The sequence below is a fragment of the Misgurnus anguillicaudatus genome, chromosome 7 (genome assembly GCF_027580225.2).
Source record: "Misgurnus anguillicaudatus chromosome 7, ASM2758022v2, whole genome shotgun sequence".
Classification (NCBI taxonomy): domain Eukaryota; kingdom Metazoa; phylum Chordata; class Actinopteri; order Cypriniformes; family Cobitidae; genus Misgurnus; species Misgurnus anguillicaudatus.
The window spans coordinates 2699578-2713052 of NC_073343.2; the positions used below are offsets into that span (position 1 = coordinate 2699578).

At 38.2% G+C, this 13475-nt stretch overlaps 1 protein-coding gene across 4 annotated transcripts in view; it reads left to right on the top strand.

The window, feature by feature from the left end:
• kif13ba (kinesin family member 13Ba) overlaps positions 1 to 13475 on the top strand; it is a 64324-nt gene that overhangs the window by 11669 nt on the left and 39180 nt on the right. For 3 of the 4 annotated variants that reach the window (XM_073869275.1, XM_073869278.1, XM_073869276.1), the window contains exons 3-6: positions 11830 to 11845; positions 11975 to 12028; positions 12300 to 12399; positions 13205 to 13385. In XM_073869275.1, coding sequence (XP_073725376.1) covers positions 11830 to 11845; positions 11975 to 12028; positions 12300 to 12399; positions 13205 to 13385 — 351 coding nt within the window. The remainder of the gene's footprint in view (positions 1 to 11829; positions 11846 to 11974; positions 12029 to 12299; positions 12400 to 13204; positions 13386 to 13475) is intronic. The other variant, XM_073869277.1, reaches the window with a different exon arrangement.

Sequence of the window (13475 nt, forward strand, 5' to 3'; positions counted from 1 at the left end):
CCATTAACCGGGGCTGTCCCGTGAGCAGGACACCTAAGTTTACTTCACACGGTTCCCACGGGTCCTTGAAATCCTTGAAAGTGTGTGAATCTGGGGGAAAAAATTCTAGGCCCTAGGAAGTTTTTGAAAATATACATACATAGATACATACATTGAAAGTGCTTGAGGGGCTGTCCACACGGAGACGCGTATCACTGCATACATATAAATTTGTTATCGTATTGGCGTTTCATCCACACGGATCCGGCGTTTCGGGAGACTGAATCCACAATTTTTTGAAACCGGGTCCTAAAGTGGATAAATCTGAAACCGACACCCTTGCGGTTTCGTGTGTACAGCCAATCCGTATATTTTGTGAAGCGAAAACGTCATCACATCACGTGTCGGAAGCGTCACACGTAACAGCAACAACAATAACGGGGGACTACGTGATTGTGTTCGTGCTACAGAAGCTACTAAAGCCTACTAGCTTTATTACAGCAAAATTCTATTGCTTCTATGCAATTGTGGTGAGCAACAAGCGATAATGGACAACACCATACGTTGGTTATGTGCATGCTCAAAGTCTTCTTCTCCGTGTATAGTGTATATCTGTGGCAGAATTACAGCGCCCAAATACTGGTCCGTCATATATACTACACCGCTTTCAGTCGGTTACAGTGGTTTCGTGTTTACAGATTATTTTTTTAGAGCAAGGAAAAAAATGATCGGATAGGGAATGCACCGGCTTCGTGTGGACATAGCCTGAATCTATTTTATGCAAGAAGCTTTCTGGGGGAAAAAATCCATATTATTTCCTGTGTAGTGTAGGATAATATCATTAAATTTAAATTTCCTTTTAAGCACACGTGCTAAACTGTTCACTTTAAATGCTTATATCTTCTGTATGCGAATGTTGATTCATACCAAAATGCTTTTTTGCATAGTTGTGTTTGACACATGAAAACGTTTTGAGGGTACATATGTAACTGTTGTTCCCTGAGAAGGGAACGAGACGCTGCGTCTCCCTTGCCATACTTCCTGTGTCCCTGTAATGCCGACGCACACACCCCTGGAGGCGTCACCAAAGTGTCACCGCAGTGACGCAGCGCGAGTTCCCTCAAAAGGAAACTTTAACTATATATCTTAAAAGGTAACACAGTGTAACCTTGCTCCCACTTGAAATGTGTCCCCACATTTAGTCCTTGAATTTGAGGGGGATTAGCACCTGGAAAGTCTCTGAAAGGTCCTTGAATTTGAAGTTAACTAAGGTGTGGGAACCCTGACTTCAATATTTTTCATGTAAATGTTAATCTATAACGACAAACTATATATTGTTGGAAAGAATGTAACCAAAACCTTTTAGCATTAAATATAATGCACTGTAATTTATTCATTTGTGACAAGAGTATGCACCAAACCTCACAGCAAACCAACACAAACCTCAGTTTTTTATCATTTTATGTATTGAAAATAATACTATATTGCATTTTTTATTTATTACAAATAAATGTTAACTGTGATAAAAAAATATTTTCACATCCAAAACTTTAAAGTGTTTTCTTTAAAACAAGACCAAAATTCGGCTTCCAAGAGTTATATTAATTGGAGGGTGTACATCACCTTTTTATCACCCCCCATTCAAAAAGGGCTGCGCCAGTTAAAGGGTTAAGTTTCTATTTTTCCTGATCATTTCTATGCCCATGTTTTTACATGCCTTATTGTTTTAATTACCAGGATACTCAATTAAATCAGACGGCTTTTGTGTCATACTGTATGCACATTTGCTCTCGACACAGCACGTTCAAGAGCGTTAAGTTCAAATATGGAGTCACATCTGTCTGTGCACATAAATTCATTATGTGGTGGAAAATAATTTAGGTCATTAGTACAAACCTTACCGGATAGCAACCGAACCGGAATCAGATTTTTTAAATGACGCCTCTGACCGAAGAGCTAAAGGGTACACCATGTGTGTCTGTTCTCAGGGTCAGGTTGTCTTTTTGACTTGCCGTCATGTGAATGCAGTCCATGAGGTGTTAGACGGCGTTTGGCATAACCCTTGGTAGCCGATGTACTCGCGTTGACAGCTGTCACTGTAACGCAGATCCCATGAGAAAGCTGCAGTGCACCATGATCAAGGTTCATTCCTTCCCACCCTTTACTGTAGACTGAAGAATGCAGACAAAGGATTTACATTCCTGGCCTTGACTTAGCCCCAGTGTGGTCGATGCAAGAAGTGTTTTACCGATGCATCCACTCTTATTAGGAATATTAGGATAATTGGTGCTGATGAAGCAGGATGTGAATCCATTAGCTAACACAAAGTGGTATTGCAAGCATCCCCCCCTCATTGGCTCTGGAATGCTCCCTGAGTTTGCATGAAAGCTTGATTGAATGCAATTGAATTAAATGTGCGTTTGATGTTGGTCAAAGACAGATTTAGGGCAGTGGCTTGTTTTGCCAGACTGAAATGTGCCAACTTGAAGTCGGTTTCAAACAGGCCACCATTTCTTAGCCTGTTTATTGAGGATTCCCCCCTCTGTGGTGACACTATGGTTTTTATTTTTTTGCCTGTGGTGAGTTGGTCTCGGTTTCGTTTGTATGCTATTATAGCAACCAAACCAGAGGGTTGATTTCCTCATTGTCTACAGAGTCAATTGAGTAGGTGGGGGAAGGGACGTTCCACGTTAATTCGAATAATAAAAGGAGTTTCCTCATTTTTTTTTATTTTGAGACAATAACTCGGAAGAAACTTGCAGTTATTATGTGGCCAGGGAAAGTTTGCTACCAATTTGCTGCAAGCTTAAATGATTATATCCAAATGAGATCTGTGGCAGTGTTTACCAGACCTTTGCCATGTGTTTTTGCAAGGGTTGAAATGTTTGTTAATTATATGTTTCAACTAAATTACATGGTGTGATTAACTTTATGCTTTTAGTCAGAAAAGACACTAAATTTATATTTATTTCAAGTATTTGCTCTCAGTATATCATGAAATAAAATTCTCTTTTTATTTGTCCATTAATTTGTCAGTGTATTAGATGTTTATTTAGTAGGGTTGTAAATCGGACAGTTCATTACGATTCGATACAAAATAGATCAGTACTTTCGCTTTGTTTTCACTGCTACAACCGCTTTGTTAATTTGCTGACTTTAGCTGATGAAACTAAACAAAAATGTGCTCTTTGGCGGAAATGCGTAGATGGACGTTACGTCAAGGAATGAGGATGTGGAGAGTGTCAAAATAAAGGTATCTCTAATTGATGTTTTACATGTGGCATCAATGCATTGGATTGTTAGAAATAAAATTGATGTATCGATCCATATCGATGTATTGTTACACCCCTATTATTTAGCTATAATAAGTAAATTGTAATGTAATTGAATAGATTTTTAGGGTTTTATCTGATTAGTCAATTAAATCGAAAAATAGTTGTCCAATAAGGGTGTGTCACGATTTCGATTTGAAATAGAAATTGGTCGAAATTAAGTCATAACCTTGAACTTCGAATTAAAAAATTGAGTCATAGATGCTGCCACGTCCCCATGTCACGTCTGGTCGGCTTGCCAAGCTTTTGTAGTGTAAACGTGTAAATGTGTTCAAACAGCCAGAGGAGAGAGTCTTCTCTCCGCCTATTTATCTAATCTGATGTACTGAACACAATGTGTCGCGTATTTTCTGACTCGGTGTAACGATTAATCTTGCAAATGTGTGTTTTCTCAATGAATGAATTTTAATGAATTATGGTGAAATCCCAGCACATCCAAAAGCCAGAGGGCGCTCTCGTGCAGAAACTCCATTTGTGCCACAGAAGAAGTAGCATTACAAACACTATTCCAGGAAATGTCAACAGGAATATTTATATTGCCGTTCTTCAAATTGTTTCAGGTATTCATGATGATAAAGAATATTTTGAATAATTTTGTTTAACGAGTGTTGCTTTTTTAAATGCAGGTTATAAACGACTCCTACTGACCAAATGCCATAGTACACGCACAAGCATGAAACGCAGAATTGCAGCCTTGCAATTCAGAATCGATTTCAGACAGACATTTCTAACGGGACACATGATTAATCGTTACAGCCCTACGGTGTACAGCACTATTTTTAGCCTTTCATTGATAAAACTAAAGCGGCTGATCTCCGCAGTTTCATTTTGAAAGCATGTGAAAGTTGCGCAATCTTATTCCATCAATTGCGCTGAATATTCAGAGAAAGCTCTAACATATAGATGTACAAAACACGGTGCAGCATGTTTACTTACAACACAAGCAGCGGACTCCGACATAATATTAGTTCGCGTCCATATAAACTCGTCATTACTCCCGCTCGCGTTAAAATGACAAGGTGCAAAGTTCTGACAGGAATGTTAATCTGACAGGAAGTTTCGTTTAATCAGGTATGTGCATGTACCATATTTTTCCACTGGCAGCACAACTTACATAACAGGGCATCTCCGGGTTCAAGGTCAGATATTATATTTCATAAAAATCTAGTCTAAAAATGGCATAGCGCTTAAAAAAAAAGTAAAAACCAAGAATCGAATCGTGACCTTAGAATCGAAAATGTAACCGAATCGAGGATTTGGATAATCGTGACACCCCTGTTGTCCAATTATTCGCTTATGAACATAAAAGCAACATAGAAAACATGCCTTTTTTCTTTATTACTAAGTTTTTACTAAGATACATTATTACTTCGTTATAACATCCAGCCCTGGTGAGCATATCTGCATTGGGGGAAGGGGCGTAAGCGAGCTACTGCACACTGCCAAACTGTCACTCTCTAAATGAATGTTTTTGTGTGCGAGTGTTCAAGAAAGAATTTGCGTTTGCTCCAGCAGCTGAGGACTATATACCATCAGTGCCTCATATCAGGAAGCCCTCTGACTCACATCGACAAACACAATGTCGTAGGATTACTTTCGAGGTTACACGATGACATCATGAGAGAACCCACGTGATTTACTGACTGAAAGGGGTCCCACAGCTGAGGCCCAAAATGCCAAACTGATCCCAGTTAGAGCTCAAGATCTCTTAACGATCGATTGGTCTCACCCTTCACTAAAGCATTTTTGGGTAATAACAACCACATGCGTCCGTCTCAGGATTAGCATGTTTTACGAGGAGAACCTATGGAGTAAACAGGCACAGGCTGTTTAGGGATGCAGCGTACACGTTTTTCATTTTTACAGTTGGCTTAGAAAATTCATCCCTGTGCAGATGTACAGGACAGCCGTGTTAAAACAACACAGAGTGATGCATTGTGGGTTTAGTCGAGTATGTTTGAAAGTCAGACTGGGAAATGGGAGCGGCTGCCAACTTTCCTGACGTTGTCTTTGGTAGTCATGGCCACTGTTATTGGATGGTGAATATTTTTTTTTACTTTATCCGTCCACTATTTAAATTATGGGGCGGTTTCTCTGACAAGGTTTAGGACTAAGCCTGGATTTAAGTAGTTTTTACAAACATACCTTACAAAATCATTAATAGTGAACATCTTTAGGCAAAACAATGGCACTGATGTATGTTTAGTCTTGGACTAGTCTTAAGCCCTGCCCATTGTGTTAAACCTAAAGTACTAAATCGCTTATAAGCTTTGCAGGTATTTATGTTCAAGTTCAGATTTTTTTACTAAATCTAAGCACCGTTGCAAGTATAATCCCATAATGCATTGCAACAAGCTCTGTAAAATGTCTTTTGTGCATTCCAATTTACATACTATTTGTCTTAAAGGGGACAGAGAATGAAAAACCATTTTTACCTTGTCTTTGTTGAATAATGGTAGTCTACCCGCATTCACAAACATACAAAAATTTCTAAACATGCTAAACATCTCAGTCTCATAGAAATTCCTCTTTTAAAAAATGTCAGCCAGAAAATGGCCCAATCTGAAAAACTGATGCTTATGACATCACAGGCATCTAACTGCCCCTCCACTTTAAAATAATTGGCTACATTTTTTGAGTGGCAGCAAAGTCAGCCAATCAGTAATGAGATTGCAAGTTAAGCCAGTAGGGGGAGCCAAATAAGTGCAAAACCACTTGTTTAAAATCCCCCACCCCAATAGAGCTAGCCGAGAGAGGTTTTTAGGAAGCTTCTAAGGCATATCAGACCCAAACAAATTTTTTTTGTCTACATGTCACATCACAGAACAAGGATAAATACTCCATTCAATCATTCTATGTCACCTTTAAATAGTATTCCGAATTATAATGTGTATGTGCCAAATCGTAGTCTATTAAAATAATAAGTAACTATACCTAGATGTTGATCAGATTAGATAACATTGATTTAATCAATTAAATAAGTAAATGCTAATGGACTAAATTAGTAAACATAGAAGTTACGTTAAATTTAGGGCTATGTATTGGCAAGAATCTGGCGATACGATGCGTATCCTGGTACGAGGGTCACAGTATGATACAATGTGGCACGTTTTGTTTAGGGATGCTCCGATCAATGCCGATCTCCACTAATAATACGTGGCCGATCACTATTCTGAATCGGGACAGCCGATCTTATTACAGCTATTTCATGTACTGCGGCTTTTGATTAGTAAGTCCTTATCGATCTAAAATCACTGTTAGTTTGAGTCGTTTATAGCCTGCATTTGAAAAAGCAACACTCGTCAAACATAATTATTAAACACATTCTTTATTATCATGAAAATACCTGAAAAGGTTTGAAGAACAGCAATAGAACGTGTTGTTCTTCGTCTACAGCGCATTTTGAGTTTCTGCACGAGAGCGCCCCCTGGCTTTTGGTTGTAGTGGCATTTCACCGTAATTCATTGAGAAACATAGCAAGCATTATCGGCCGATCGATCGGAGCATCCCTAGTTTTGTTACTGTAAGCAAGGCGATATACTGGGATGTTTCTTATGCTGAGAATAGAATAGGATCTGATTTTAGTAAAGCTGTCATCAAGAACACACCACCATATTAAATCCTTATTAAAAAATATTTTACTTGTTGTGTGAACTCCAAAGTGAGTAAGTGGGTATGCACACAAAGGCATTTATGCCGGCATACACTTTCAATTGTTTCCAATGGAAGTGCTGTGCTTTTTAAAACTGCCAACTGGTGGTGGGTTTTGTCCACCTGAGCTGAGCGCCGAGAGTTGAAAAATGTTCAACTTTGGGTGAAACGCTCTGCTCGTCAATATCACTTCACACTCGGCCGTCCAATCAGAGTGGAGGAGGAGCAGGACAAATATCACAACATCAACTGGCGCATCGTTCAACGACTGGTTCTCCGTGAAGACCTTTACTTCCTGTCACTCTTCAAGTTTACAGATAAGATGACTATCTAGCGGTTGGGATGTAAACTAAAAAAACCAAACGACTACCATGAATCTTTGCTGCTATGTTTTTGTGAAAAAATTATTTTGAGAATTTTTTGAGAATCGGTACCGTATCGGCAAACAAAATACCCTGATACACACACACACGTATCAATATTTTCTTACACCCCTAGTTAAATAATGACGAATGTGTGTGTGATTGTTAATGATCACAATGTGTCTAGACACATGTAATGTGTTAAGTTAGAAGTATAATTCTGTTTTTATGCATAGGCGAGGGTCCACATACTGTAAAGACAGTTGGGCACCGCCGGATTTTTGTAGCCGCACGTACTTTGTATGCGTAGGTTGCACATGTGTGTTCAGGAGAATGTAGTAGTATGTAGCACAGGAGATGCATTGCATTTTGTCGCAATGTGCATGTGTCAAACGTCTATGGACATGTACAAGTCAAATAAGCTACGCCTGCAAGGCTGTGCATTACCAGTCACGTAAAAACAAACTATACTCCAGGCTTTAGTATACACTTCTGGTATGCACTCAAGTGTGTGTGTGTTTTTTCATGACAGAAAGAGTACAGACCTTTAGTGCATAGTAAGGTTAATTGAAAAGCAGCACATGTCCAAGTTTGTGTATGAAGAAATGCCAATTGTAGATATTCAAAAGCAAAAAAATTATAGAAATATAAAAAAAATCACAGAAGGGCGGCATTATATCTTTTTTTTTTGGTGGTAACAATTCATACTGGTTTTACACAATCTGGTCGTTTGACAAGAAGTATGTAATACAATCACACAACTATTTTTCTGAAGTTGCAATCCCAGACAGAGCTATACAAGAAATGCAACACAGAAGTTAATTCCTCCCAGTTAGAGCTTTTGGTGTCATTCGGTGAAGTCATCCAATATTTATCTTATCGCAATACACATTGCAAAAAAACAAAATATTGCAATGTTGTGCAGCCCTAATGCACATATACAATGAGATTTATATTTAATTTGGATGTTGCTTTAGAATGCAGAAGGTCAGGCGGCTCATTAGGTTTTGGAGAGGAGCCCATGTCTTTAGTGCATTATGATTAATGTAGGTACTTTGTTTCGTCAGAACCTGTATGCCATGGATTATTTGTTTATGTATCTTGTTGGAGATGACACGGATATGATAAGGGGTGACATCATAGCTGTAGGATATTACAGATAGCAAAAGGTCAAAGTCACTAGGGCTTGTAATGACTGTTTGGTAAAGGAGGTGCCAGTGGCGTGAGAAGCAACTGTGCCGCACCCCTGGATGAAGAGGAAGCCAAGAAAAAGTAATCTTTCCTTTAGGTGTCTTGTGTTATATTTTATAGTGCTTGAAATTGACTTCGAATACCCTGAAACATTTGGGAGGCATAGCAAATGTTTTTCAGCCTGCAGTGATGGATGTACAAGATATGGAGGGCAAATTTTGGAAGCAGTTCGTGAAATGGATAAATACAGATATCAGGATCGTGTTCTTAGAATAATACCACCTGATCTATGTCAGAGTTGAAGGACTGTCATTCATAAACACTTTATTTTTCTAGTGTCGGATGTACAGCTGCCTCCAAAATATCTCTCTGAATATCTGCCGTGTGCGTGTGTGTTCACCCCATGTGTCAGACCTCCTCCAGGAATCTGAGATGAAGCTCAGCCTGACACATCCTTTAGGGTGAAGCATCTCCCTCAGATCTCAGTGTGGTGTGATGGGGAACGTCATTGTGCGACTTATTATACCACAAGTGTGGCATGGCCTGATTTTACTTGACAAGCTGAGCCCTGGGTCATTGGAACTGAATCTGGGCATATTTTACCACAGCGTCTCTTAGCATGCTTGTTTGTTTCCTGGCTGGGCATGACTGTATTTGCTTCAGTGGTTTCCGCAGGCTCTCACAAATGATGAAGATGGCTGTTCATGATTTATTTTTGCAAATGGCATGAATACATTGGCAATTTTGTACATAAAATGAAAATTGACCTCATTTACTTTCTTAAATCAAGAGTTCAAATTAAGGGGACATATCATGAAAATCAGACTTTTTCCATGTTTAAGTGCTATAATTGCTTCTATCAACCTATAAAAGTACAACCCTATAACTTAGTTTTGTAAAAGCATTCTCTGCAAGCATGTGAAAAATAGGTCATTGAAATTTGGCTCCTCTTGTGATGTCAGAAGGGGATAATAACGCCCCTTAATCTGCACTATCCAACCACGGCACTGCCATTTAGTGCAGAAATCAGCTCATTTGCATTTTCAAGGACACACCCAAAAGGCACATTTTTGCTCACACCTACAAAGTCGAAATTTGAACATGCTATAATAAATTATCTATATAATATTTTGAGCTAAAAATTCACACATGTACTCTGGGGACACCAAAGTTTTTTTTGACATCTTAAAAAAGTTTTGTAAAAATGTTCCTTTAAACTTTTTTCATAATTTCCTATTTTTAGTTGAATGCAAATTAATGTATTTATACCACGGGGCTGTTGAATGCATCATTCTGATTAGTTGACACACTTTCTGAAGGTGTGCATTATTTTTCAATAAACACACAGACCTATGAAGTAGCTCCAGGTCTGTCAACTGCATTACTGTTGCATAAATAGATGTGTGGTAGTGAAATAAATAAATAAATAGATAAGAATGAATAAAATGATAATATGAGGTTCACCTTGTTGTCACATCACCACCTCGGGTGGGCATTATTATTGAATAATTCAACGGCCCGTCGTCATTTTTCCTATGTTATGCAAGCATATACATCAATCATTAAAGTAATACAAATGACTTATTGGGTTAATAAATGTCTTCTGTAGCAAATCGATATGTTTGTGAGAAAATGTATCATATTTTGAGTTCAACTGAAATGTAAACAAACAGATACAATTGATTTGTTCAAAAAGGGCACCACATTGATATATTCAAAATCTATTTTTAGAAATAAAATCAATAAAATAAACAAAAAATATTTTTTTTCACAATGTATTGAAGCTTCATCATTTTGTGCCTCATATAAGATAAAATGACAGCATTTCATTATAAAATTTTTGCTTGTGTTAGTCATATAATGTAAATTTGGAATAGCATAAATGTAAGTAAATTGAGATTTTTTTAATTTTTGTGTGAACTAACACTTTAATTAATTTTAGTCCCCATTACTGTGAACAATTTCTAAGGAAAAGATGTTAACATATCTATGTCCTATGAATGCAAACCCAACCTTAGGGTTGCTAGCACCAGTAGAGCTACAGAAAACCCCAGTACTATTAAAAAAAGTTGGAAACGTCATGTATTTAAAAATTTACATCTTGCATTGATTTTAATGTCTAAAGGTCGCCACACACTAAACGATAATCTGGCCAGATTTGGGCCGGTTTTCCTCCAATCTTTGGTAAAGTCCTGATCATCTTTGCGCGTACCGATTATCCTATTTTGATTTTTCTATAGTGTGTTAAGAGTGATTGAATCTGGTCTGATACACGTCGGAGATGCTCTGATCCCAAATTTTAACACAAATATTTATGGTCAGAAATCCTGTTGTGTAGGGGGAACCCAGAGGACAAAGCACATACACGCTGTATATTCTCATATGGAATGAAACGATACCCAATCAGAAAGCAAGCTGATTAAAGACATAACATAAAGCATAACAGCCGCAGGCACAGTCCAAAGTCATATAGACATCAGTGATGTAAAAATCACTCCATGTGTTATTAATGCCATTTCTTTATCCTCGTTATCCGCCATTTTTGTATACTGTGAAGTCCCGTTTGACCGCGAAAGACATCGTGAGATATCCACAAGATTTCCTGTGTTCTCAGTCAAGATTTGAGTTATTTGTGAAGGGACTCTAAAACAGAAAACCATCAGAAACCATCAAATTAAAAAAAATGCAGGCACAGCCCTCTGAGACCCATTAGGATCTCCCAATGCTCTCCCACAGTCTTGTCAAAAGTGCTTTTATAAGTCATTGTGTTCGCAGAGGACTGTGCAAAGCCATTGAAGTGCCCTCCACAGATAACATGACTTTGAGTCACGGCTCCCAATGCATATTTACCCTGTAAACGGCAGAGCTTTCTCAGTAAGATGGTCTGTTTGTGTTTAGGTTCACTGAGCAAAGTCCAGCTGATGACATGGACTCAGTCAGGATATGTGATTGTATGCAGAGCTCAGAGTTCCTGCTTCCCATTTGACTTAGATCATAGTGAGAAGGTTATTTTAGGCTGCTGTGAGTCAGTGAGTCCACTGAGTTTTATGACGCTTGTCTGAACACAGATATTCTTTAGGAAGAAAAAGTTTCATGAATTATGATAGCATGTCCAAAAAAGTAGTATTTTTTTCTTGAGGAACCCAATCTAAAAACATATAGTAAAATGTGTTTTATGCCTTGTCCCGTAACACAGTGAAAGTGTAAATGTTTTGTCCTTCTCAGTTACATGCATCACAATGATTTGTTGTTTAAACAAATATTATTTTTCCTCCTTTTGCCCATATGCACCCTCTCCTTGGATCATCTTGCAGCAGGGGTCAGCCAAAGGTACGACACATACTTCCTGCTAGCAGCAAGCATGCTCCCTTCATAAAAATGTGCAAGTTTTATATTAGTAGAATACATGAAGGAGAAGGCAAGAGTATTTATGTAATGTTTTTTTTCTGTTTTGTCAAGGTCTTCGCCTACGACTACTGTTTTTGGTCAATGGATGAATCAGAAACAGAGAAATTTGCTGGTCAGTTCCTGGAAGCCTTTTTGTTTTATGGCTAAAGTATGAATTTGTTATGATGGTGCTGGAGATTAGCTTTTTGTTTGCACAACTTTCTGTCAAAGGAATTTTTGTAAGAACTGAGCTGTCATCATGAACTTTAAGGTTTACTATATAGAAAGTAAAAATGATTGATTTTAAGAATCCTTTTATAATGCCTTTTTTTAATAAATCATAGGAAAAAGTCTATTTTTAATAACATTTCTACATTAATTGTTTTTCATCATATTTTTTGCTGGTCAAGATGTAGTATTTCAGTGCCTTGGGGAGAGTCTTTTGCACAATGCCTTTCAGGGTTACAATGCCTGTATTTTTGCATACGGACAGACTGGTGAGTGTATATAGAGACATATTAATTATTAGGGTTCCCGTGGGTCCCTTGAAATCCTTGAAAGTTTGTGAATCTGGGAAGAAATTCCAGGCCCTGGGAAGATTTTGAAAATATACATACATAGATACAGGCCATTGAAGGTGCTTGAATCTATTTTATGCAAGAAGTTTTCTGGAAAAAAAATCCATATTCCCTGTGTAGTGTAGGATAATATCATAAAAATTCTAGACTTTAAGCACACGTGCTAAACTGTTCGCTTTAAATGTTTATATCTTCTGTATGTGAATGTTGATTCATACCAAAATGCTTTTTTGCATAGTTATGTTTGACACATAAAAACTGAGAAGGGAACGAGACGCTGCGTCTCCCTTGCCATACTTTCTGCGTCCCTGTAACGCCGTCTTTGGCAATATTTCAGATAGCGAAATGCTTCCTGGCTCCCGCGTCACCCTGTCTTTGTCGATAAGCCTCACCATTGGTTGAAACGATATACACATTCAGACGCACTTACCCCTGGAGGTGTCCCCAAAGTGTCACCGCAGTGACGCAGCGCGAGTTCCCTTGAAAGGGACATTTAGTCCTGTAATTTGAGGGTCATTGAATTTGAAGTTAACTAAGGTGTGGGAACACTGATTTATGTTCATGTGGGTTAAAACGTTGATTTAGTTGCTGTTCATGTTATTGTTTATTTACTTTCAGGACTTGTGAGCAAGATCATCCTTTTTTAATGTTATATGTCAGTGTGATTAAATCAGATTTAAAATGAGCTCAGTTCATTTTTTGTTATGATGTCATTATCCGTCAGGTTCTGGAAAGTCTTACACCATGATGGGTTCGGTGGACCAGCCCGGTTTGATCCCCCGACTCTGTAGTTCGCTGTTCGAGCGGACCATTCAACACCAGCGAGAAGGGGAGAGCTTTACTGTTGAAGTCTCTTACATGGAAATATACAACGAGAAAGTTCGAGACCTGTTGGACCCCAAAGGGTTAAGCCTGTTTTGTCTTTTGTTTAAAATTGGCAATGCACTTTGCTCTGGGTGTGGATCTTACAATGTTTTGTTTGTCTTGTTCTTACA